The 25,799-nt window shown below is 43.8% G+C and overlaps 1 protein-coding gene across 21 annotated transcripts; it reads right to left on the reverse strand.

Annotated features, from left to right (window-relative positions):
* Positions 1-2,824: 2,824 nt before the first annotated feature.
* LOC139289865 (CUGBP Elav-like family member 3) lies at positions 2,825-23,691 on the reverse strand. Of its 21 annotated transcripts, none has more exons than XM_070911522.1 (12): positions 23,541-23,691; positions 22,007-22,089; positions 6,841-6,889; positions 6,318-6,446; positions 6,141-6,220; positions 5,645-5,788; positions 5,030-5,174; positions 4,611-4,760; positions 4,418-4,483; positions 3,452-3,556; positions 3,227-3,310; positions 2,825-2,952 (listed from the first exon to the last, which is right to left on the reverse strand). In XM_070911522.1, exons 1-12 carry the CDS (start codon positions 23,683-23,685, stop codon positions 2,825-2,827), a joined length of 1,308 nt encoding a protein of 435 aa, XP_070767623.1. In that variant the 5' UTR covers positions 23,686-23,691. The 21 variants fall into 21 exon arrangements, with proteins under 21 accessions (XP_070767623.1, XP_070767622.1, XP_070767615.1 ...); XM_070911521.1 differs by having other exon boundaries at positions 4,412-4,483; XM_070911514.1 differs by having other exon boundaries at positions 3,167-3,310; positions 4,412-4,483.
* Positions 23,692-25,799: the final 2,108 nt, after the last annotated feature.

Raw genomic sequence — 25,799 nt, forward strand, 5'->3', positions numbered from 1 at the left:
TGACTCGTGTGAACCGTGTGTATTTGTGTGAGTGTCAGCAGGCGTGTTTGTGTGTGTGTGCACTTTATGTACATTTGTATACCAGCCTTGTACCGTTTGACGTTCAGTGTTGAGAGTGCATGTGTATTCCTGTGTCAGTGTGTGTGTGTGTGTGTGTGTGTGTGTGTGTGTGTGTTTGTGTGTATGTGTGGCTGCACTCCCCGGACGCTCAAAGGTAGCAGACAGTCTGAAAGCACTATGAACCCTGGGATTCCACCTCGGCTGGACTCTGAAAGGTCACCTGTGAAGGGAGGGAGAGTTGGGAGGTAGAGGGAGTGATACATAAACAAGGAGAGAGGGAGGACAGAGAAGGGAGGGAGGACATGTTAGAGAGCAAAGGTATAAATACACTGGAGCTCCATGTTTCTGCCTGATCTTTACATCTTGTCAAACATGCTCCTCCCATCACACAAACTCTCATAGGCATGAACTGCTATCATACATCTTGCAGCAAACTGCACCGTAGGATGCTCCTAGCTTGTCTTTTGCTTCAGTTTCATCTTGGTGAGTTAAAACAAGAAGGCATCATTCACAGTTGTAAAGCTCTTGTCTTTCAACAGCAATAAATCATGGTGCTTTAACACATACACACACAGTGTCTGGGTCATGCAACTCAATACAGTGAAAATCCGTTATTCGTGTTCCTTGTGTGATTGAAAGTGTGTGTCTGGAGGTATGTGTGTGTGCGTGTGTTTGTAAAGCTCCAGTATCTGAGCATATGTGTTTATGTGTGCGACTTTATGAGCATGTGCTGCACTCATGTGCCTTGGATCATGGCAAGCAAACACTACTACCGACATGCATCACTCTCTGGCATTTGCAGTATAGAAATTCTGGGTGACAATTTTAATCTTGCTGATGTAGGGGAAGCGGTTTCAAGGGTTCAAATAGTGGCAGTCATTAGATAGGTCCATTAAACATTAAAGACTTTGTTATTATCCACAAGGATTTGTTATGTAAAGGTTTGTCTAGAAATAGAAACAGAATCCTTTATTTATAATGTGTGCTGCCATGTGACGGTGCGTCCACGCACTGGCCTAACAGCAGCTACACATTTTCTCCTCTTTGGTAAAGGTTAGGGTTTGACTGAATTTACCTCAAACTAAAGAGATCCTCTATTCTCTCTGTTATTTTTCTCCCAGAATTCCTATAGTTGAAGGCTGTTCTCCAATAAGCAAGAGGCACTTGTTTTTCCACCATAACAACCACATACCCTTTACCTCAAAACACGAGCTAGAGGGATATAAAGAGGAGGTTGGGATGAGGAGAAGCGAAGGAAGAATTTGATAGAGAAAGGGGGAACAAGTAGGGGATAAGGGGACCGGAGGAGGAGGAGGAGGAGGAGGAGGAGAGTAGTGAAGGGGAGAGGGAGGAAACACCACAAAAGCAGTGATAGAAGATGTAAAATAGACCAAGAAAGAGAAACAAAGGAGCAAAAAACTGAAGTGCCACATCAAACAGTGTAACAAATCAGAATCCAGGAATATAAAACTCAGCCTATCAGAGTACAGCTCAACAAAATTGCATGCTCGCCCAAAAATAGTGTGCTTTTGTCATTAAACTCAGCCTTTGATGTTCTTTTCTATCCTAACCTGTGTGGCCCATGGACCAGTTTGTAGCCATATTTAAACTTCTGTGTACTATACTGCATAATCATTTCATGGCCTCTTGTCCAACATGGCCTGCCATTGTTGTATAAAATCATAGCATGTTAGTTTTTTCCATCAAAAATAATTTCATATTTTGCAGTAAACTGTAGTGCTGTCCTACATTTCTCCACCAGTCCACTATGGAAACCTCTGGAAAACCTCTCTATTCAGACACCAGTACAACAAGGATTATGCACTCCTGTATTACACACTAACAGTGTAACACAGACACATATGTACACATAGATGCCCACGCTCACTACTTTACCCAAACAATTTGTTCAAATAATAATGACACCAAACAGAACACTACAGAAACTGATCAAAAACAAAGCTGCAAAAAAATAACAAGCGTTGCTACAGAATTTATCAAATTACTATACAATGATTAAGTGTATCAAATATCCAATTAAATCAATTGATCTGAGTACAGTCCTGGCTATTGACAGTTATTGATCAGTATGTGCACAGGTCAATACAAAATAAAGTCACAATGCACCAAACACAGTCTGTGGTCACTACAGCAACAGGACATGCAGGTCAACGCATGGCTGGTTGCTCGAGGTGACAGAACAAAAATTGCCAAGGGCAACCAACACAGGCAATCAATCGCCACAGCAACCCAAACACAGGCCAACCAATCAACTTACAACAATGCGAGAGGAAGGGGGGGTCAGGGCTTTATCGGTCACTAGGCAACCATTGCCATAGCGATGGGGTCCTCGTGAATTATGATTGGACGGAAGGATCTTGGGTGAGGTAAGTTGCCGTTTCAGGAAAAGATCAAAACAGCAGGAAAGAAAATAAATAAGATTGTGAAAGAAAATAAAAAGGAAAACAATATTTTAGTATTTTCACTTTTCCTGAGTTGGTTAAGTTGTTTTCATATGAGTAACCCAACGTATATTCACTGATATGGCATGTTAAGCTTTTCTTTTTAACTTTGTACCATCAGTTAGCATAGTAGTGTCAAAGTTAACGCTACCTTCTCCACGTTTTCTTCTCACTAACCTAATTTCATCCTCCTGCTCCCCCAACATACAACACCTCACTTTTCTTCATGTGTCGTGTCACTCATCACCTCCTCACCACCGCCTCACCTCTCTTTATTTCTTCTTCCTCCTCTCAGTTGTCACTCAGTACGGGCGGTTGGCATCTTTGGGCCTTTTGAGCTGCACTTTCAGTCTTTTCATGCCGATCTGGAAGCCATTCATGGCCTGGATGGCGGCCTGAGCGCTGGCTGGGTTGTCAAAACTCACAAATCCTGGGAGAGAAAAACAAGAATTGTTATTTTAATTGAACCTCTCTTCCACATTGTCCCTTTGTCTCAAATTAACTAAGACTAATACTAAATTTAAACTGACACAATATCTTAGGCTCCACAAAGTCACCCCGTGTTTTTCACTCGTCCTTTGCTTTCTCTAATGCGTCTGCTCTCCCCTTTCCCTCCCTCCTTCTCTCCCGTCTGCGTGTCTCACCGAAGCACTTGCTCTGGTTGGTGGCTCGGTCAACAAACACCTTAGCTGAGATGACATTGCCAAAGGGCAGGAACATCTGCAGCATCTCAGAGTCACTGAACTCCTGAGGCAGGTGGTAGATGAAGATGTTACAGCCCTCTGGACCTGAGACACACACACACACAGATATATACACACACATTAGGCAAAGTGTGATAAATGATCTCAGGCTGTGAAAACATTGTGATAAACAACTTTAAATAAGATCAGTGGAGAGAGGGGTGTGGCCACAGGAAGTCACATCACCTTCTCTCTGCTGCTGTTGCTGGGGCTGCTGGTGTTGCTGGGCAACCAGTGTTGGCTGCTGGGGGAACGGCTGCCCAACCAATCCGTAGGCAGCAGGGTATGCCGCTATTGGGAGAGACAGTAACAAAATCTGATTGGGTAAAAACAACAGGTGGCAACATGGCAGCGTCCAATGGCGTCATTTTGTTTGAACTGAAATGTCTCCTGCTGAAGGTGAAAACTATTAACTGTAACAGTTAAATGGAGCAAATCTGCTAAACATTGACAGTGTTGATCTGAGTCTGGTATGCACACATTACAGTCCCCCTGTACTCCATTGGTATGAATCATGTATACAGATGACATAGAGGTATGATAAGCTTTATTACATTATAACCAGCCATTAATATGTGTCATAATGAACTCAGATAAATCATACAAAAATGTATTCAATCAGTTACCCTTGAAACATTTCCACCCTTGAAACGATGGCGGTCAAACTGAAAGCAGACACCTGGCCTTCACCTGGTTCCCCATTTTCAAGTATCCTGATTTAACCTACTACATGAGCTCATCTGCACATTAATATTAATTTCTGATAATACAACTGAATGTGGATTAGAGATGTAATGGCATTGATATTGGTAATTAACTTTTATGTCTCTTTACTGAACCTCAAGTGCCTTTACATTGGGATTTTTTAAATACATTTTATATCCATCCATATATCATCCCAACACACAGTGAGAGGGTGCCAATATGGTGAGCATTTGTCACATCATCTTGAGTTGCCTGAGCAACCAAGTAAAGTGCCCTTTAATCCTATCTGCTGTGCCCAGTGAGTGCTTTGGTTGTAAGCTCTTTGTTCCTTTGTTACAGATAGAGTATACTATACACTGTATGTGCAGTTAGCTAGAGGTTAATATATTTGAAGAATCCAGACCAAAATTATTTCCGGTCAGCACTTTAATCCGTCCATACACCAACCTGTGTAGTGTTGCATGCCTGCATACGCCTGCTGTAGGGGGTCCAGGGCTGCTGCTGGGCTCTGAGCTGAAGAGGGAGAAAACAGACATATATAACAAGGAGAATGAAAAAAAAATACAAGTACATTGGATTTCCTTCAGTTTAATGTCTCAACTGCAATAGTCTATACATCTGTACATCTTTATTAAAATACCTTGATATGGGTGAACACCATTGGTGTATAGTGCTTCTGTTGCTTGTTGTCCATTGGTGGGGGCTGGCAAACTGCTGTAACCATTAACTCCTATTGGCGGGGGGAGAGATGGCACAGGCGTTGCTGCAATAGTTGGAGGAGTGTTTGTACCTACAGACGCAGATCACAGCCCAGATAATGAGTGTCTGTCATTGCAACTCCTACATGACTCCACTTGTTTCGAGTAAGTTATTCATCTTTTATGCAGTTATCTTGCTATACCGAGGCAAAATATTGTCAAAAACATAAATAAGTGCTTTAAAAGTAGCAGCATTTATCATACCTTTTATTTTGATGAAGTAAAACATCTAAGGGAAAAGACTGCTGACCATAATCAAAATACTGTCACGTTTTGTGTGTGTGTGTATATGTGAGCCTACCCGAGGACGGTGTGATGGGTGTAATGGGTGTGGCAATGATTCCGTTGGCATTGAGCGCCGCCATCTGCTGCATCTGTACGGCGGCAACTGTTGCCACAGGAGACAAGTACGCTGACTGGGCAACCAGGGCCTGCTGTTGGACAAGCTGCAGACAGGGAAGGAAACAGAGAGGAAGGGGATGGAGAAAAAGAGGGGGAGGAGAGAGAAAGACAGGGAGGGGGGGGGGCGGGTGAGGGAGAGAGAGAGAGAGAAGACCAAGAGACAGTTAAATGGATATGGGGAAAAAGAGAGAGAGAGACAAAGAGGGAGAAAAATGAGAGGAAGGGACAGGGAGAGGGAGTGATGTAGGAACAGATGAATAGAGATCTAATTACAAGGCCATTATGCCCTAAGTCAGTGGGTTAATGGTTGTGTGTTGCGGGAAAGCTAATGCCAGATGACGTATGTTCTGTTGTCTGTGTAATAACATTACCCCCAATTAGACCACTGATAGCCTCTTCAAACTTATTACATCCTTTCATAAGCACAGCACTCCCTTTGCAAACTTAGTGTGTATATGTGTGTGTAGTGCAGTGAGTGTTTGTGCATGCGTGCACTGCTTGCCTGCGCGTTGACCGCCTGTGTGTAGGCATTGTAGGCGGGGAAGTTGAGGGTCATGGGGCTGAAGATGCCGAGCTGGGAGGCCACCTGCTGCATCCTCCTCAGCCCCCGCTCTTTCTCTGTGTCTGCAAACTTCACCACCAGACTGGATGACGCTCCCTGTGTGGCGAAAGATGGAGGCAGACGTTAAGTTTCAACTGCAATTACAAGTAATGTTGGATTTTATCTTCTTTATGTGTTAATGGGACTGGGCTCAGATTCATTTATTTTCTCTATTCACTTCATCCTTTTACGAGTCACACGGGGCTCAGGCTTAACCCAGCGTATAGACAATGCCCAGGACAAAACCACACTGATACTTACATTACTCACATTATTACCTACAGAAAATTTAAACTCTCCCACGTGACTTATGCACATCTCTTTGGAAGACCACACAAACATTATGTAGCGTGTCCTTGCCTTGTGTATGGGTGTGTTTAATCATTTGTAATCTCATGCATGCACTTACAGGCATTGTGCGGCTCCCATGCAAGCTGTTGATGGCAGCCTGGGCTTCAGCGTGTCCTTGGTATTTTACAAAAGCGCAGCCTGCAACAAAACAGAGTCAGTCACAGCGCACAGACTCTATTAAATTATACAGTATTTTGCACATGTGCTTGAGCAATATGTACTGTATGTGTTTTACCTTTGCTGGTGCCGTCGGGTCCTCTCAACACAGTACACTCGTCTATGCTGCCAAAGGGCTCAAACAGCCTTCTGACGTCCTCATCGCTCTGTTGCTTTCCCAGCATGCCCACAAACAACTTCCTGTCCTCTGAGAGACCAAGGACATGTGGAAGAAAGGGAATAAAAGGATACAAAATCAACTTTATTTCCCTTAAACTGGTCACATCTCTGTTGATAAGACTGTAGAAGTTATGTTAATAGAAATCTATATATCTATGGAATCTAGCATTTATGTCCACCAGGGTGCAGTATTGACTACAGAGAATGGTAATAAGAGAGGGGAGTGGAAAGAGTGTGAGTTGATTGTGTGTCTGTGTGTACATATGTGTGTATTAACTCCAAGTAAGCCGCCAAGCACCCCGTTGACTACTTTCCATCTCCGTCTGATCCAACTTGACACCTACCCTTCTCTCTGTCACACTAAAATGTGTGTGTGTGTGTGTGTGTGTGTGTGTGTGTGTAACTATGTTTCAGTGTCTCACCTCCTCTGCCCTCGCTGTCAGCTGGTTTCACCTGGATTGGCCGATTCATCTGAGGAACAAACAAGAAGGACATCAACACAGATGGTCAACATAAACAAGTCTCTCTCCATTTATCTTAGCATAGAATCTCTTTAGGATTGACTCCACGTACAGTAAACAGCCTCATGACATTTGTTCTAAGGTTATAGATACATTTAATTTATCTATCAACGCACATAAATCAACATTTCTGTAAACGTGCCAGACTCATTTTCAAGTGAAATGAGAAACTAGTGAAATACTACTGTGAGAGAATGGTATAACAAATGAAAATAAATCAAATTCAGTTGATAAAATATATACAATTATTTGGACCAATGGACCTCCATTAAATAGCTTATAAAACAGTAATATAGTTACATAGGAGGTCATTATCTGTACTGGCAAATTATTTTGTTCGAAGGCTTTTGAACAAAATGTTAAAACGTTAATTACAGCGCTGATGGTGTGTGTGTGTGTGTGTGTGTGTGTGTGTGTTTGGGTGTGTCCATGTGTCTTTCAGTCACTGATAAATCAAGGTTAGCAGGTGACAGGTGCGTCTGAACTCTGTCCCAGGCTGCTCTCTTTCTGTGTCAACACTCAACCTTACTACCTCTGATTTCTCTCTCTCTTTCTCTCTCTCTCTCTCTCTCTCACACACACACACACACACACACACACACACACACACACACACACACACACACACACAGAAACGGAGGGGGATTGAGAAGTGACGAGATTAAGAATGCAGGCCAGCTGATCTGGATTACAGAAGAACTCTGGATTAGATGAGGGACAAGAGTAGATTGAGATAGAGAGAATAGAGGGAGGTGTGTGGGGGGGGGGGGGGGGTGGGTGTAGATATGGGATGGGATGACAAGTGTGTGAAGGGAACAGGCGCAGTCAGCTAAAAATAAAAGGATGGAGAACGAGAGTCAGAGAGAGAGAGGCCTGGGGGACCCCGACTGACTTCGACCGACTGAAAGGGCAGGTGGAAGGCCAAGAGGAACCCAGGGAGTGAATGAAAAGGCTGGAAAAAGAAGCATTACATGAGGAGTGAGACAGAGAGACGGAGAGTGGGAGGATGAAAGCAAAGCTGCCCCTGAGAGGATGATTCAAAAAGAATAGAGAGAGAAAGAGGGGGAGGGGGGAGGAGTGGGGCGTGATTCAGTCGTGACTCTGACTCTGTCTAAAAAATGTCACGACTACAGAGATCCAGCGCCTGGGATGCTAATGCATGCATGCATGTTCTGAATGGCCCTTTCATGCTTATACTATCTACAGAGGCACAGGTTTGTCAAACACACACACACACAAAACATATTACACACACACAGTGCTTAGTCATAGCACTGAGGCAATGAGGCAGAGTGTTAATGCCAGAGGGATGGGGTGGGGGAGGAGAAGGGCTGCAGAATGATGGCGCTGAAAAGAGGGAAGAAGTGCAAGGAAGGGAGAGAAGAAAATGGATGGATCCAGAGGTAGAGCAAGGAGAGGAGTGTAGAGGAGACGGGGAGGTGGTGGGGGGGGGGGGGGGGGGGGGGGTTGAAGAAGGGAGTGACATTGATACGCAAAGCGAAGCCAAAAAAAGAAGAAAAAAATCCCAGCATGCTTGTGGAGTAGGCACTCCTATTTTCCAATTCAAGCTTTGAAATGTCGCAAAACCACATCAAAACAACCACCCTATATTCTTTAATAAACAATGTTATCACTCAGGCTCAGATTTAAAGTTCCTCACTCTGCCGCAACAAAGCATAAAATGCACTAATTAATGCCTTGTCTCACTGCCAGTCAAAATGTGATTTGTAGCAACAGTGGTTGAATTCGATGCATTTTCCATCTATGAAGAGTCATTCAAAGACAGGGAGGAGGAAAAACTCAGAGGGAAGAACAGAGGATGAGAAAAGGGACGTGAAGGGACGGAGAGGAGGAGGAGGAGCAGGGTGGAGAGGGAGGGGTGAGGGAGGGGATGAGAAGGAAGAATGGAGAAAGGTCCCAGTGGGGTGTTAAGGCAATGTAATGAAGCTGGTAATTGAGGAGAGGGCAGAGCAGAGAGAGACTGGTCCATACATTTGATTAATCAGCTCTTAGCTGTCACCACAAAGCTATTGATCTAAGGCAAGGCCATCACACACAGTGAGACACAAACCGACACAGATGCAAACACATCTGCACGCACGTTCACTCACACACACACACACACACACACACACACACACACACACACGCACTCATGCAAGGTCTGCAGAGGAAGGAGTGATGTACATTTTTAACCCTGCACCTTTATTGACTTAAGCTGTCGGCATAAACATAAACTTACGGAAAATACACACACACTCCGCCTTCACAGTTTTCACACTGTCCATCCATCCATCATACCCCAGTCCTGGTGCTATTGCTGTCCATCCACACTGCCATCCATCTTGCGCTATCAACTCATCGATCAGTCCCGTCTTGTTCATTGATTTCGGGCTGTGTTGTAGAGCAGGCTGATTGTAGCAAGATGTGCGTCCACTAACCCTCTCTCTATCTGTCTATCCATCCATCACCTCTTCCATTTCTTCCCTCATTAGGCCTATTCAAGCTCATCCTTGTGACCGTAAAAAACAGACTGAACAGAAGCACTTAATGATTACAAATTATGGCTTTCAATCAAGGCTTATCAATCTGTTTCTGAGAATGTGTGTGCATGTAAGTAACCACATAAATTTCACATGATGCATTAAGAAAGACAGGAGGACGAATCAGAGGAGGAGAAAAAAACAGAGAGACTGAACAGAAGATAGCAGGTGAGAGGTGCACACTGCTTCTACAAAGACTACACAATGGCATCGGAAAATTGGCATGGCAACCAGCTCGTTGTCATGGCAATCATATGACGGCACACTGGGTAGGTAAACAAGGATGCTGGTTGCCAAGGGCGACTGCTGTGCTCTTCAGGTAAACAAAGAATTTGTGCTGGAGAGCGCTTTGCTGGCTTCATGCTATCCCCCTCAACATCTTTCCCAACTCATTTTATCTCTCTTTGAGTTCATGTAACAAGGACTGGGTATTATATAAAAAGGGATGAGAACAAGGACAGAAAATTTCTGAGAATAATGTAAAGATGTGGGCAGCATCCAGAGGTAGAAGTAAGTGTGATTTGGCTGCGAGCAAGAGATGGAGAGGGAGAAGGTGAGAGAACTGAATCTATATTGTAGTAGAGCAATTAAAATTCCCTTGAGCCTGAGAGAAAAATGCAAATAAAGTACAGTCCCTGCTAGTCACTGTACTCCACTCTGTGTTTCTCTCTTCCTTTACTCCAACACACATGAACAGCCACACGCTCCTCTCGAGTCAAATTATCCTCTAATTACTCACGTTCCAATTAAGACTTAATCAACAGTAACCATCTGCAAACGTGCGCACGTACGAGGAGCTGGCTTCATACTGTATGAAGGTTTGATCCGTCCTGCTGCATACTAAGAGCCCCTCGCTGAGAGACAGAGTTTCTGTATCTCTGAGGAAAGTGGATTCGTATGAGAGCAGCGGCGCGGCGATGCATGAGGGCGAGATATGTGATATATGATCGTGTGTGAGCTTGCATGACCACTCGCACTCGGTGGAGGCACGTCCACTCGCACACGCATCACCAAACCCTGCATGCAAACACAGCTCCATTTGCATGCTGTGGTGCCAACACAAATACACACACAGTTCATGTCATTCACATATGCACACACACACAGTATACAGTACACTTTTCCCCACTCCCAGAGCACCCACCCTTTGGCGCACACAGAAACAAACACATACTACACACATACAGTTAATCTTGCTCCCTGCAGTAATGCAGAGAGGATTGTGCCAGGATTAGGGGATATTAAATCCTTGGATTATCCAATCAAATCGTATTCTACCCCCTCCCCCTCCTACGCAAAATCAGTGGAACAAACCATTGCACCACTTCATGAGGGTAGGGGGGAAATGTGCATACGTAAATGTGTGTGTACATGTACTATTTGGAACATGGATTAAACTACAGTGGTGAATCAATGTTATCATTTTGGTCTTCTGTTTCTATTTTTTTTGCCAACAAAACACTGGAGGGCAACACTCCACAAACAGAAATATAAAACTGATTACAGTGCTCAGCATGACAGCAGACAATAGTGTGTGTGTGTGTGTGTGTGTGTGTGTGTGTGTGAGTGTGTACAGACACACAAACACTCTCTCTTCATATCTCTCTCTTCCTCACACACACACACACACACACACACACACACACACACACACACACATATATATGCACACACACCCTTCCCCCTTCAATCTCCCTCTGGAACACTCCATCCACACAATTTCAGATGTCCATTTTCCAGAGTGCACAAGAAAGGAAAACTATTTTTATCCCTTCTTCACTATCTATGCTTCTCCCTCTTCCTCTCCCCTTCCACGAATTCCCCTCTTTCCACTCTCAATTCCATAATCCCTCCATACACTGCCTGATGACACAGGCATCTCTGCTTTTTTATCTTTTTCCATCCGTTCCCTCCTCTTGCTCTCTCCTCTCTCTCATCACTTCCTACTCTCGTGTCGCTCCTACTCTCTCTCGTTTTTTCATCATTGCTGTCACATGCCCTGCAGGCCTACAAACTCATTATCATCAGTGAACCCTTATGTTGATTTGACAAAACCAAAATTGAGCTGAATAGCAGTCCTGTTCAACCCTTGTTTGCTTTACATAAACCTACGTGAATGTTTCATATAATTCTACCGTGATTTTGAGTTTTAGACAAAATACCTACTTGGGTACTAAAAATACTTTTCCTGCTGATCTGTGCAAAATCATACTAATCTTACATAAGATACTGCATCGATTAGAAGACATTTCCACTCCAGTATAAGGGGTATGGCTCTCTGACTTGACTGTTCTTGGTTTTGTGCTGGTGTTGTCAGAAGAGATTGACAAACAATAATCTCCAGTGTGGATTTTTTCATTTCACTTAGCTAAAATTGTCTTTCAGTTACAGCTAAATAAATCAGTTGATTGTAAAGTAAGCTGCAACTATTTTGATCGTCGTTCCTTTAAGCAAAAATGGCAAAACAATCCCATATATGAATATTTTCCTCAGTTCAATAAATATCTTTGGGCTGTAGGTTTCACAAACCTAGAGAGTTAAACTGTCACAACCAGCTCTGGGAACTTGATGGGCATATTTCACCATTTGCTGATAAACCAAACAATTAATCAGTTAATCAAGAAAACAAATTGGTGCATTAATCAATGAAACTAATCATTAGCAGCAGCCCTACTTTCAACGCAGAAAGACAGAAGTATGAAAATATAGTACATAACCAAAATAACAGGCTATTTTTATTCTTAATCCCATTATCAATTATTTATCTATATATCAGCTCTATTGCGTGAATCATCTGTGTAAGAATAGTCCATGAGCTTTTATATATTGTGTTTTCAGTGTGTTTACATTTCAGTAAAATTGGAGTGCAGCACCCCGGCCCCCTGATGAAACTGAGTTTACGGCTCTCATTCACAGCTGGATGAAGATGTTGAGATGTGAGAAACAGAGCGAGTGAGCGGGAAGGTGGAGCAGCCCGGCAGCACGGCTCCACCCCACCTCTCTCCCGTCTCTCTATCGCACCACGTTAGGCTTTGCATCCCCCAGGTTACCTAGCAACCTGGCATCTCGCTCAGCTCCGTTGCCTGGCAACGGGGGCCTGCAACCATAATACAAGCTCTTCAGCGGCCCATCCCCCTGCTCTCATCCCTCCTTCCTCTGTCTCCCTCATTCCATTCTTCACACCTGAGAAGTCTGCCCTCCCTCTCCTCCACTCAATACTTTATCTGGCAGTTAACCCTTCATCAGCCTCGCTACTGGAGCATGGATTACCAACGTATTCTCTTCTCTCTCTCCCTCTCTTTCTGTCTTTATCACTCTCATAGTAATGGTATCAAACCATGCATAAAGCAGAACTAACTACCCTGTTGATCCCTATAATATTATATGCTGTTTTTGTCAAACCCCAATGAGAATATTCTGCATGCAGCAGTGGAGCACTCACTGAAATTTGATCCTTTGGATTTAGTCCAACATAATCCAACAGCACTATAGAGGATAACTGTTAGACCTATGCACTTGGACCTTCTTTCTATTTTAGGGAGTGTAAGTCCTTTGGGAAATGAGCTGGTGAATTAAAAAAGGCTGTTCAAAGCCATACAAATTCATGATTGCAAAAATCTCATATTCACTGAGATTACATTCAACATGGCGCCAGTGACACATTTTTGGATGCTCAGATAGTTACAGCGTTAGGCAAGATCCCATAAAATTTAGGCAAGCTAAATATACAAATGACTTGTATGTTCTTATAAAGGCTTAATCGCAAGGAAAAATAGACTAATTGACTCCAGCTGGTTTTGTTAGGAGTAACATTAATGTATTGTTCTTTTGTCTTTTTTATTTTATCTTAAACTACTGGCTTCTATTGAATTGGGGAAAAACTCATAAGGCATACTTACAATTTCTAAAATGTATGTATGTTAGGCTGTACTGTACATTTGGCTTATCTATCCAAGCAATGTTTTTTGTAAAAAAAAAATGTAAATTTTGTTGAATTCTTCTGCGGTTGTCTTCTACTAACTCTTTATGATTTTATGGCTTTACTTGTCCTCATGATATTTTCTATCAAGGTTAACGAAAGTGTCTTAAAAGAGAGAAAATACATTTTTTGATTATTCAAATCACGGTGAAGACAGAGTTCCCAATTTACAAATTACAAGTTACCCAAACCTAACTCTTATGTAAAATCTGATCAACCTTAACTATAAACCTTAAAATGTAGTAAACCATACACACAAAGTGAAGAAGTACATACAATCTTATGTTATACAACTAAAAAAGATTGTTTAAAAGAAATAATTTAATTTACTTAAAAAGCATGCTTAAAAGTGCATTAGTGCTGTCTCTCATTAACAAACAAATGACTGAGCTACATGAGCCCCGTTGTCCTATTCTCCGATCTTCTGTTAGATGCAGCATTGTGAAGTGTGGTGATCTACAATAATGTAATTTGGTGGCATAAAGCTCCAGCTTTGTCCTGTGGTCAGTGTGAAAAGGCCATTATCTAGACAGCAGGTTGAAGTGTGGTTAGAGAGGAGACCTCAGAGCGGAGGTCACACCCCAGGTGCAGCTAAAGTCCTGTCATCCCCTTGCCTGCCTAATCACATACACACACACATTACACACACACACATATGCAGACACACACTAGTGGCCCCCTCTGACAGATGTCTCTGTTTAAACTGACAGAAGTGCGCCCTGACTCCCTCCCACTCCTCCACCACCCAGAAAAACCCCTTTCTTCCACACACCACCCGCCTGCCCCTTCCTCCACGCTCATTATGGCAAACTTTTGTCTTGTTTCCTCCTTCTCTCTAACCCGACCTCTTCTGCTCCTCCCCTGTCTCACCCTACCCCCTCCCTGTCTATACACCCCTATTCATGCCAAAGCTCTTCATGGCCCTCCTCCACCACTCTTAACCCCCCTTTTCATTCAGACGAATTCACACACTCATTCAGCCCCCTCGTATGGGCCCTGCTCTATACGTCCATCTCAGTGCAGACATATAAATTTACATGCTGAGACAAGGTGTCTGGATTGCAGGTTGTAGGTTTAAGTCCAGCAGTCTCAGTGTAAAACATGCCAACTCATGCCAGCATCATCCTTGACTTTTCATAATGTATATTGTAAAGGATTTTTTACTTTTTTTGTAATTTCCTGAGACAGCATCAAGGATCCAGTTCTGACTGAAACATTATCTGAGTGTCTTTGTCCTTTCCAGGGGGGAACTCAGTCCATGCTATTCAGCCCATTGACAGTTTGCAAACACTTAATCTGGCTACAGCTGCATCATCCTTCAATGTCTTGTATGTAAAATGTCATGTTTCCTGCCCATATAGACTCGGAGAGTTCTGAAAGCAGCACAATAAGATCTGTGCTTGGGAATGGAAATGAAAGGGTGAATGTTACAGTAACTGATGTTAAAAGGGAGTGATGTTTGCTATATGATCTGGCACTGGAAACCTGTGACACTGCTTGATGATCAAAGCCCTACTCAAGTGCAAACGCTGAGATCTGGGCATCTGTTAAGGACACTGCATTTAAGTGATTTTTTGGCACGCTTTCTGGCACTTCTTTTCTTCCTTAAAAACCCAAATAAATAAATGAAACCCCTCTTGTGTGCTTACAATAATCAGTCAAATTAAACCATTCGTGTCTGTCGAGGTGTAATATCTACCTTTAATGTTAAATATTACGATTTTACCACTGGACATGCCTTGATTTCAAAATTCTTCACCTTAAGTGTGCAGCTTGCAGTAAGCCATGTGTGAATCCAGGATTTAAACAGGCACACTTAAGCTGCCCATGCTGCGCTTCACTCAAGGGTTTGAAGCCAGCTTTAAGGTGCGAGAACAAAGCGTGTATCAGTCCAGCATCAGATGCAATAATGATGACTGATAATTGCAACTAAACCGTTCTTTTCATTCTATGAATGTGGAAACTAGGCCCTGCATATTTTTGTAGCTGGCTGGATTTACAAAACAGATGGTGTGTGATATGGACTCAACTCAACTTTGGGCTACTTTAGAGCTCAGCATCTGAGAGACACAGATTTGGCAGTGAACAATCAAATAACCTGGTAATCATGTGTCCACACTGGCCAAGATACAAATGTTCCTCTGGATGTGCATGTGTGTGTCAGGCCTTAAAGAGGCAGGCGCTCTCCAGGGTCAGGCTTTTATGAGGCTATGATTAGATTCTGCCTCAATTTTGTGGTGAAATATGAGGCAGGCACTCTTTCTCTGTCCACGTTGCATGCACAAAATGCACTCACATGCACACACACATACAAGCACATATATCACAAGCACACACACAGCAAATATTTTTGTTTAAAATAAACAAACAAGCTAAATCCCCCTTGGTCTCAGCTGTACACAACCCCACACGCACACCCCTCTACTCTGCATACCCCCTCTGTATCACTCTCTCTGACTCCTCCTCTGTCTCTTTCTCTACACACACACACACACACACACACACACACACAGACACACACTTGATTCTACACCTGTCCCTCTACTCCCTTCCCATCCCACACACAGTGAGGATAAAAATAGAGAAACAGCGCGAGGGAGGGGGGAGCGATACACATCACAAACCCCATCAGGCGGGGAGAGATAGAGGCAGAGGGATGGCAAAGAGGGAAGAGACGGAGAGAAAATGAAAGAGAGAGCGCAAGCTGGGGTCTGTTCTGAATTGAAAGTGCAGCAGTAAGCAGTGAAGGGGAATAGTAAACAGTGCTGCTGACCACATAAATATGCTAAATTAGCCTACAAAGTCGCCCTAGTGGATAATTGCTCATCATAGCTTTGCCCCATAGGGAGGCTGCCTGCCAGGCATCTTAGATTCCACATGGAAACACACACAGAACATACACAACATGCAAACATTAAACGTCCTGAGTGGATCTGATAACATCAAATACAAGCACTGGATGATGGAAACATGGGAAGACGGTGCCTGACTTCCCAATCATTCTCTTAACACTATGGACATACGAAAGGGACAAGCAATTTTGGATTGTAAATTTCTTGTTTATGTGATGTTAGGAAACATATTTGACTTTCCTTTAAGAACTGAATGATATAACACTAACTGTAAAGAAGTAGCACTGGCATCACTACTGAGGTGTTGCACCTTTCATGTACCCAGCTGGCTCCACCTGTGTCCATACTGTGCATGCAAATAAATACAGCCTCTTCAGAAAGGTTCATAAATAAGAAATGCAGTCTTTCTCTCTTCAGTCCAGGCTCAATAAAATACATAACAGCTCCCGTCATGTTTGCATGATCCAGCGGTAACCCTGGAACAATTCCAATTTATGGACTTATCTTCAACCAGCTTTGTATCATTACAATGTGGGTAGTATTATGCGAATGAACAATGTCTGACGTCCCTCCCCGCTCATTTGTCGGCAAAGTCCGCCAGATGATAACGCGTCCACCAGATGAGGCGTGTCACGGCTCTAGGACTGTTGTGAGAGAGGGGCGGCTCCTCACCGCTCCAAAATCAAAACATATGGAAGGTGTAGGTTTACATTCACTTCTTTTACACAGTCTATGTGTAGCACCAATTGTGTCTCCTTCATAGACAGCCCAGTTTTATGAAAAGACCATCTTCCCAGCTGTGAAATACCCCTTTAATCAATATCCCTACTATAAACATTTATTATAATTTTTAGTGTATCAATCTTCTGCTGTATCAGTTATTGTTAACTACTCGTCCTGTGGCGCTTCTTCTGCCTTTTTAATAATTCATTAGGCATCAAGTGCGTCATGGGGAGTTCAATGTGTGTATACCTAAGTGTGTGTGTGTGTAGGCTTCGGTTTGGCTCTAATCAAAGAACAGGGAGCAGAGTGCTGCCTGGAGAGCAGTGAAGCATGACAACACACACCTGGTAAGCTGCTTATCACACTTTAATTTCACCTACACTGAGATCTGCGGATGCCAGCGTGACCAAACAGATGTGCGCCAGTGTGTTTGTGTGTGTGTGTGTGTGTGTGTGAGATTGTGTACATGTATGTGTGTATGTACGAACACTTGTGTTTGAAGTAGAACAAAGATGAAGGGAGCGATAAATGCGGAGAGAAGAGAGTGCAGATTAAATGGAGAGAGAGATATCAACAGCAAAGAACAAAAGGAAAAGATAAGGGGATAGATAAGGGAGGAAATACAGCAGCAGTAGCCTTGGGAGAGATAGAGCGATAGATAGAGAGGGGAGGGAGGTATGAGGTTAAAATCTAAACAGGCCGGAAGTGAAGTGTGGCCTGAAAAAGAGGAAGGAAGGATGGATTGGGGGGATTAGGATAAAGCAAAGACAGTTGTGTGTGTTTTTTACAGGTCTATGTGAGCATTTCTGTGCCAAGTGACTGTGAGTGTCCCTGAGGTGAGAACAACTGGAAAGAATTTAGATGTACGTAGTTTAAGCCATGTTTTCTAATTGTTATCAGGAGTACAAAATGTAATTGTTCCTGTTTACTTAAATATAGACAAACTGTCAGCGATAAACAAGTTATTTGAAGACCTGCATGTCAAACCTCACTATTATGCTGTAATACTGTTTAATCCAAAGGCACAATAAATACCAAAGACAAAATAAAAATTAAGACAAAACATTCACCATCCCTGTGTCACCATTCTGTCAAATGCATTGTGCTACATAACCGTGGTCCAAACACTCATGGGGGGTGTCATGTCCTTCTAATGATTCTCCTGGAGGGACAGTTTTACAGCTCTGAGGCCAGCCACCCTGAATTTGTTGACTAGAGGCTGAGCCCTGACCTCTGACCTTGGACACATGCTATCGGCCTACGGCCACCAACCCTTCGTATTAACAAGACAAGAGCCCATGGTGCAACATATATTCCTATGTGTCTAAGGTAAATCAATGTCAGTGAAATACATGGACACGACTGTTTAATGGATTCTTGTTTGTATTGTTTTCTTGCTGATTTGTCCTGTCCTGTTTCCTCACTTAGCAATACTGGACGTGCTTTTAATTAACCATCAAACCAAAAATGACATTTATAGGAGCAGACTTTTACCTCGCCGCATATTTCCCTCATTATTTCCATTTAGTGCAACCCCTGCATGCCGAATGAGAATTTCAATTTTCATGTGCAAATTAGCACTGATATGCGACAGCTAAACATGAGCTCTTTCATGTGGACGCATTCCAGAGGGAATCTCTGCACCACATCTAATACACCAAAACATCTGTGTGCTACAGTCGAACTTGCTAGTGGTTCCACTGTTCAATTTCTGCCACTGTGACTAATATAATGTAGCTCTCCTCCTCTCCCTCTCTTCATCTTTTGCTCCCTCTGCGCTTCTCTTTCCCTCTCTGTGTCCAAATTAAACACAAGGCGCAGGACACTCTGATAAGGCCATCTGTTCATCTCTCTCAATCCCTCTGTCCTTTTCCTCATTTTCCAATCGGATAGTCTGCTGCCCCTGCTGAAGCTAGCAGGGGACATTTGAGGTATATTTCACTGCATCTCTCTGTGTGTTTGTCTCCTTCCTTTCAGTCCTCTATTGGCTGGTTGGAAGTGTTAAATCAGCGTTAAATCCCATCAGTGAGCTGCAGACAGAAGCAGCAGGAGCACTCTGTAGCACTGGACTTGTCACCAAACCGTTAATTGCTTGGCCATGGTGTAAGAAAAACACATCTGTATGAGTGTGTGATGCTACAGCTCTATTAAAGTTGTATGAGGTGCCTGACATTCCACCTGTACCCTCAATTAAGAGCCATCCCAAGATTCAAGAATACCATGCACACGCACACACACACACACACACACACACACACACACATGCACACACACCTCAGGCCCCCTTGCCCCACAGTGAGCCCGGGATCTGACTATGAAAATGAGTTTGTGAGAAACTAATCATGCAGCTTAACAAGTGGAGCTGGGGAAGAGGGGGAGGAGATGGGGGTGTGAAACGGTCAAAAAGGTCAACTAATCAAGAGGAGGGGAAATGAGACGAGGGGTAGAGGAACTGTGAGGGGGGGTGGAGGAGGGAGATGGAGAGCGAGAGAGGGACTGACGTTGAGAGGAGGACTTAGAAGAAGGGTTACCATAAATGACTGTGAAATGAGAATCCGAGGAGGAGGCGTGAGCATGCAGTGAGGGAAAAAAATGAGTAAAAGACAGCAGGAAGGGAAAAGGGGGGATGAAAGAGGGATACCATGAAGAGATTTCAGAGAGGAAAAGGAGCGAGCGATGAAGGGTTGGGGGTAGTGAAGAGAACGTTCTGTAATATTCTACTGGTGCAGAGAAACTGGGGGACGTTGAGGGGAGGAGTTGCACAGAGGACAGAGGGGATTTGAGGAAAAAAAGGAGATAAAATGGAATGAGGGAAGGCATGGTGGGTTGTTGGGGGAAATAAAAGGAGGAATAAGGAAGAGATGAAAAAGCAATTCTTAGGGAAAGAAAAGAAAGGGACAATAGGAGGATGTGTGAAAGAGAGAGGGGAATCGTCTGAAGTCATTTCTAAATCCTGTCAAAGAGGGATATAGGCAGGGAGGGGGAGGAAGGAGGAGGAAGACACACAGGGTAGAGAGAGGGTATAGACAGGTAGTGGAAAGTGATAGCAGAGCTAAACCTTAGAGGAGATACAGGAAGGGGAGGTGTTGCACTATGTAGTGGTCTTCAAGCTAAAATATAGCCACCAAGATAATGCTTTGGAATTATTTGGAGAGATTTTGAAAAATTTGATGAAACTCAAGCTGTAGTCAACATACCAGAGTGATTAACTGGGTTGTTGATGGGGAAGGAGTAAGAAACATTTGTGGGTGCTTTGAATAAAGGAAAGTGCTGGTGGAAAACTGTGTACATAGCTTCCATAAGGTCTTCATTAAATAATTTTTCATATTATTCCAAGTACTTTACTCTGAAGACTTTTGGCTCAAACTTGACAGAATGAGGGACAATATCTCTTTCATATGAACCTCAAAGTGGAAAGCAAGATACTCCAAATTGAGGAAAGTCACATGCGGAAACAGTAATGTTGCTCATTAACAGTCCGGGCTTATTGAAAACCAGCACACGACTGCCACACCCTCGTTTCAGCACTAGTTTTCCTCAGGGGAGCGGTGCTTCTGATTGTTGTGTGCTGGCTCTTTAGTAAATCTGTACGGCTAATGAGTATCCTCCCTGCAAATGTTTCCTCCGTGTGTCCAGAATATTTAGCACAATTTATCTGGAAATTCAACTGCAACTATCTGCTCCTGCAGCGAGCCCGTTATTGGTGTCATTAACAGGAAAGGATAAAGTCAAACCCAGTGGAGAGGGTTAGAGGGATGAGTCAAAGGACAAAGGGCAGCATGAGAGAGAGGAACGAGACGTAGCAGACAGTGGAAAGGTGATTGTTGCAGAAAGGTCAGACTCCTTAGTAGGCCTTAATTGGATTAATGTCATTACTAACATGCCGTGTTTATACGTGTGATTGTGTATGTACGACTGCTGAGGCATTCGCCAGCTGCGTGGAAAAGCATGGGAGATTGCAATATGTATTTATGCAGGGATTTGTGTTCGTGTGTGTCAGAATATTTCCCCTCCCCCAAAGCCTTTTCTTCAGGCTCTCCTCCAACCATTTTCTCACAGAGATCTTATCAACACCCCAGCTTGCAGAGAAGGTGCAGGAACTGAAACTCTGATCAGTGGCAGGGCGTCACAGAGAGAATGAGATATAGAAAGGCTCAGAGATGGGGAAGGCGCATTCGCCATTCTGTTATAACTGCTGCAAATCCGAGTTTAGATAAAGCTAGGAAAATGTCATCTCTACAAAACATCCTATACTTTGACTGCACTCACGCTTGGCTGGGTTGTAGTGCACACTACTTTCGGTGTAAAAAAAATAGGGTAAAAATGCAAAATGATACTGTATAAATCCGTTTTTAACTGCAGCAGAAACCAGGTCAGGGAGAAAAAAAGAGAGAGGGAGTGACAGAGAGGTACAGCCTACGAGACAGACACAGATCTCGCACAGTGGCCCATCCATAATGAACAGTGTCCTACCCCAGCCCAGCCGCAGCACACGATCCCTCACAAGAGAGACCGAGGGAGACTAGGATGAGACAAAGGGAAACGGCCACATTAATTACACACACTCTCTAGGCGGGAGCTATCACCAGAGGGTAACAGAGGGACCGACAGAGAGATGGAGAGACAGAGAAAGATAGAGAAATGGAGATGATAATGCTCACGGAGTACCCTGTGTGTCTCCGGTGAGAGGGAGTGTTTGTCCTTAGCAGCAAGATGCCTGCCGGCTGCTGAGTTATGTCACACTGTTACTAATGGGAGCTGAACCTCCAATTGCACAGACACACACTGATTTGAGGCCACTTCTGTGCGTGTATACAAGGTGGATGGCAGCGTCTGTGTATGTAGGTGGGGGGAGGGGGCTCTTGCGATATGAGTGTATGTGCCAGCTTCTGTGTATTGTTGCATAAGTGTGAAGTGTGTACTGTCTGGGGATGTGTGTGTGTGTATGTCTGTTTGTGAGGTGTACTTACCCCTGGTAGTGTTTTCTGCTCGTGTAGAGCGCTCTGGGCTTTCAATGCTGACTCTCTCGCACAGTACGTCAGAAACGCACATCCTGTCAGATAGAGAGAGACAGAGAAGGAGAAAAGAAGAGGGGAGAGGAGTAAAGGTAGAAAAGGTCAGCGAGTAGCTCTAATATTTGTCATTCTCTATCTCTGTCTCTTTACCACCCCCTACAAAAACACACACAGTCACACACCATTTAAATCATTTAAATGTCTCCTTTTCTGAAGCCTTCCCTGATTGCTCGTCACCTATTCTGAATTATCACTAGGCTAACTGTGCGAGAGGATTAAAAAAAATATATTCATGCACTGTAATTAAACTTGACAACACCATGATGATGCACTCTAGAGCAGAGAAGGACACTCCACGGCACGGCACATTTCAGAACGGCACGGCACGAGTCAGCACACATGACAGCACCACAGACGTGTGCGCGGGGCTAACAAGGCCTTACAGGCTGGGCACAGTCAGGTTCCTGCCCTATACCAACCACTATGCATGCCTCACGATCACTCCAAATACACTCCCTCTGTTTTTCCTATGTGCTGTACCTGTGTCTGTGTGTGTGAGGGAGGGGTAGGTAGTAGAGCTGGCTGGCCAGAGCTGTTTACTACACCTGTCACCAGCACTAAGACAACAAGATTAGCAGCAGGTTAGCATCCCGGTGACATCTCAGACAGACTAATGTAGATTCAGAGTAAAGAAGAGAAGATTTGACGATTAGGAAGGAAAACATTCACACATCTGAAGAACTGAGAATGACAAGAAAGACACAAAGAAAGACAAGACACACATGAGCACATACAGGAAAGTAAATGACACACACACGTGGACAAACATGCATCTTATGGCCCATCTCATTGCTTTTAAGAGGGGCTTACTGTGGCCGCAGGGATTCTCAAAACAACAGATTCTTTCCCCCGTGTCACCCAGGCTTACAGGCCCATTACACTGATTGGAGCATACAACCTAATCTGGTTCATAACACAAACGACCCCAGGTCAGTGTGTGTGTGTGTGTGTGTGTGCATGTGTGTGTGTGTGAGAGAGTGTGTGTGTGTGTTTGCTACACTTTATTACCGATCTATTGTTAGAAGGGGCCATTATTTAAAGCATCCTAATCATTAACACGATTAGGAGGCTCTCAACTCTATATGCCATATACTATAAACCTATTCATCACATCTTTCTATAGAATTCTTCTTAGTACATTTTGGCACAAGCACACTCATGCACAAGCACGTCTTTGATTTACAGTGTACATGTAGTAACTGAGTTTATTTGCCTGTCTTCATGATCTCACGGTGCAATGTTAACAGGAGATGGAGACGAGAGGAGGTGTGACAGTTTCCATGGTGACATGTGACACTCAGCGCAGGAAAATCCACCCATCTATCAGGCTTACTGTCACACGTCTACCTATCTAGTATCTAGCTATCTGCCTATCTTTCTGTCCTTTAGTCTTTCAGTGTTTAGGCCGTGTTATAATGGCAAGACCTACCTTTGTGCATGCCAGTGTATTTGTCCTTAATCACAGTTAGCTCATAGATCTTGCCAAACTGCTCGAAGATAGGCTTGAGGTCCTTCTCTTCCAGATTCCGAGGGATCTGTCCCACGAACAGCTTGATGGCGTCGGCCTCCTTCATCAGGACAGTGTGGAGAGGACGACTGGGTACTGCAGGGGTTGAGGGGCAAACAGATCAGGAGCAGGTATCCCTGGAGAGGAGCAACCGATACTGGATGAGTCTTTGAGTTACAGGTTAAGTGGAAAATAATACAATAATAGTCACAATAATAATCCTAAAAATATTCATTTAGTGGCTTATGGTATGTCTGTGGTATATGAAAATGAGTTCATAATTACTTACACTACACTTTATAGATTTTAAAACTCACAATAATATTTGTAGTATTCTCTCAGGGGCTTATGTTTACGATACGGCATTTATTACATTTATTATAGTATTAGTATATTTCTAGTTGTAAGGTTATAAAAATTAAGAATAAAAAAATATTATCAACATAAATTCTGAATAAAATGTCTTATTTGAATATGCTCTCGGGCAATAAAATGTGTGTCCCAATTATGTAAATAAATGTAAAGATTATTTTCGTGATTATTTTGAGTATTTATTGCCCAGCCTGATGACAAAGGGCTCCAGTAGCTTCTGGTAAAACAATTATGCAAATGTTAATTAGCCAATCAAAAAACAATAATGAGACTTTTTTTTTAGCCTCAATTAAATATATATAAATCGAAAATATCTATAAGCATGCATTACCTTTTGGTGGATAAACAGCGTTCAGGATCCCTACACACAAGAAGGAGAAGAAACAGCGTGATTGGGGGTAAATGATTGCAATAGAGCGGTTTCTTTGTTTAGCCAGCTGTAGGTTACAGCATACACACGGATGTCATGGGGCTCCCTTGCTCTTTGTCCGATCCCCCCTCAATGTACACATACACATATACACACACGCGCACACACACGCGCGCGCAAACACACGCACACACACACCAGAACAAAACAACACAGGGAAATATACAGGCTACACACACCAAAGCTCTTACCGTTTTCAGATGATTCTTATGGGCAGAGTGTTGCCTGTGCAGATCACAAATTTAAGTGGGATGCTCTCTTTTGGGTCCCCGTTGTTGTCCTCACCGCGCTCTCTCCGTCCCGTCCTCCTTCCTCCCCTGGATGCTCTCCGCTCTTTGTGCCTGCCGTACTCTCCCTCTCCTCCTTCTCCTCGGCGTACAGACACTAGAGGCTCGGCTGTGTGTTTTTACAAAGCCCCCGTGCTCCCGGTCTCGAGGTGGCAGAGGAGAAGTCCTAGCAGGTGAGTCCAAATCACAGCTTGTCACCGGTCCCACTGAAATTCAACCAACCTCTCGACTCTCCACAAAAAAGTGGACCGAGCTAGCTAGCTAGTTAGTTTTCACTTTCACGGAAGCCCACTCTTAATTCCTATTTAACTTCAAAGTGATAACAGACAAACCAGCTGCTTAAATTCGGGTAACATCCAACTGTTTAAACTTGCGTGGTCTCTTGTAACAGCCTGTTTCAGCCCTGCTGTTATTGTTCCAACCGTCAATGGGGGCTATTCTTACTTACTATTCTTGCTATTTTCTATTTTCTTCTGGCGTCTCACCCGTCCAACGGCTGGATGGCTTTTCACGTCCTATGCCGGTATCTCCGCTACTCTCTTTCTCTCCCTCCCCCTCCCCTCACCAAATCGGTTGCTAGCCTGTGACGTAACTCCCAGGGACCGTCGTTAACTGTGTTAGCGTCACTCACACGAAAAAAGAAACAATACTGCCCCTAACTCAATCAATCGCCTGTACAACTTGGCTCGGTCAACACAGTGATATACGTACTATGTTTAAATCAACAATGCGGTTTTTAGGAGCATTTGTTTGAGTTTTTAAACTATTTCCTTGAGCGACGGTTTGCGGGTGAGACTTTGAAGACGCTGCCTAGGCGACACAGTGCGCGGAGCCGCCTATTGTTCTAGCCGCGAGCCCTGGCCTTGGTGCTGAAACGATGCCTCTCGACGTGAAGCCGAAGCGCGCCGCCGATGACGTGCACGCAGTCACGACTACTACAGCTGTTCACGCCCGAGCCCGAAATCACGCTCACACCCACTCAGAGTAAAATGTGTGACAGAGAGAAGGAGAGATAGCTCCGGGTTGGAGTTGGCCTACTTTACAGCCTGTACTTTGGAAAACCGTCCGACATTGGGCTAGTTCACCGAGACA

The sequence above is a fragment of the Enoplosus armatus genome, chromosome 9 (genome assembly GCF_043641665.1).
Source record: "Enoplosus armatus isolate fEnoArm2 chromosome 9, fEnoArm2.hap1, whole genome shotgun sequence".
NCBI classification, from domain to species: domain Eukaryota; kingdom Metazoa; phylum Chordata; class Actinopteri; order Centrarchiformes; family Enoplosidae; genus Enoplosus; species Enoplosus armatus.

Coding starts and splice junctions, on each gene's coding strand:
- LOC139289865 (XM_070911512.1), bottom strand. CDS start 23,685: ATGAAGGAGGCCGACGCCATCAAGCTGTTCGTGGGACAGATCCCTCGG. Junction 6,221..6,317: donor ACCCGACGGCACCAGCAAAG/GTAAAACACATA, acceptor GTTTTGTTGCAG/GCTGCGCTTTTGTAAAATAC. Junction 4,484..4,610: donor TGGTGTTCACCCATATCAAG/GTATTTTAATAA, acceptor CTCCCTCTTCAG/CTCAGAGCCCAGCAGCAGCC.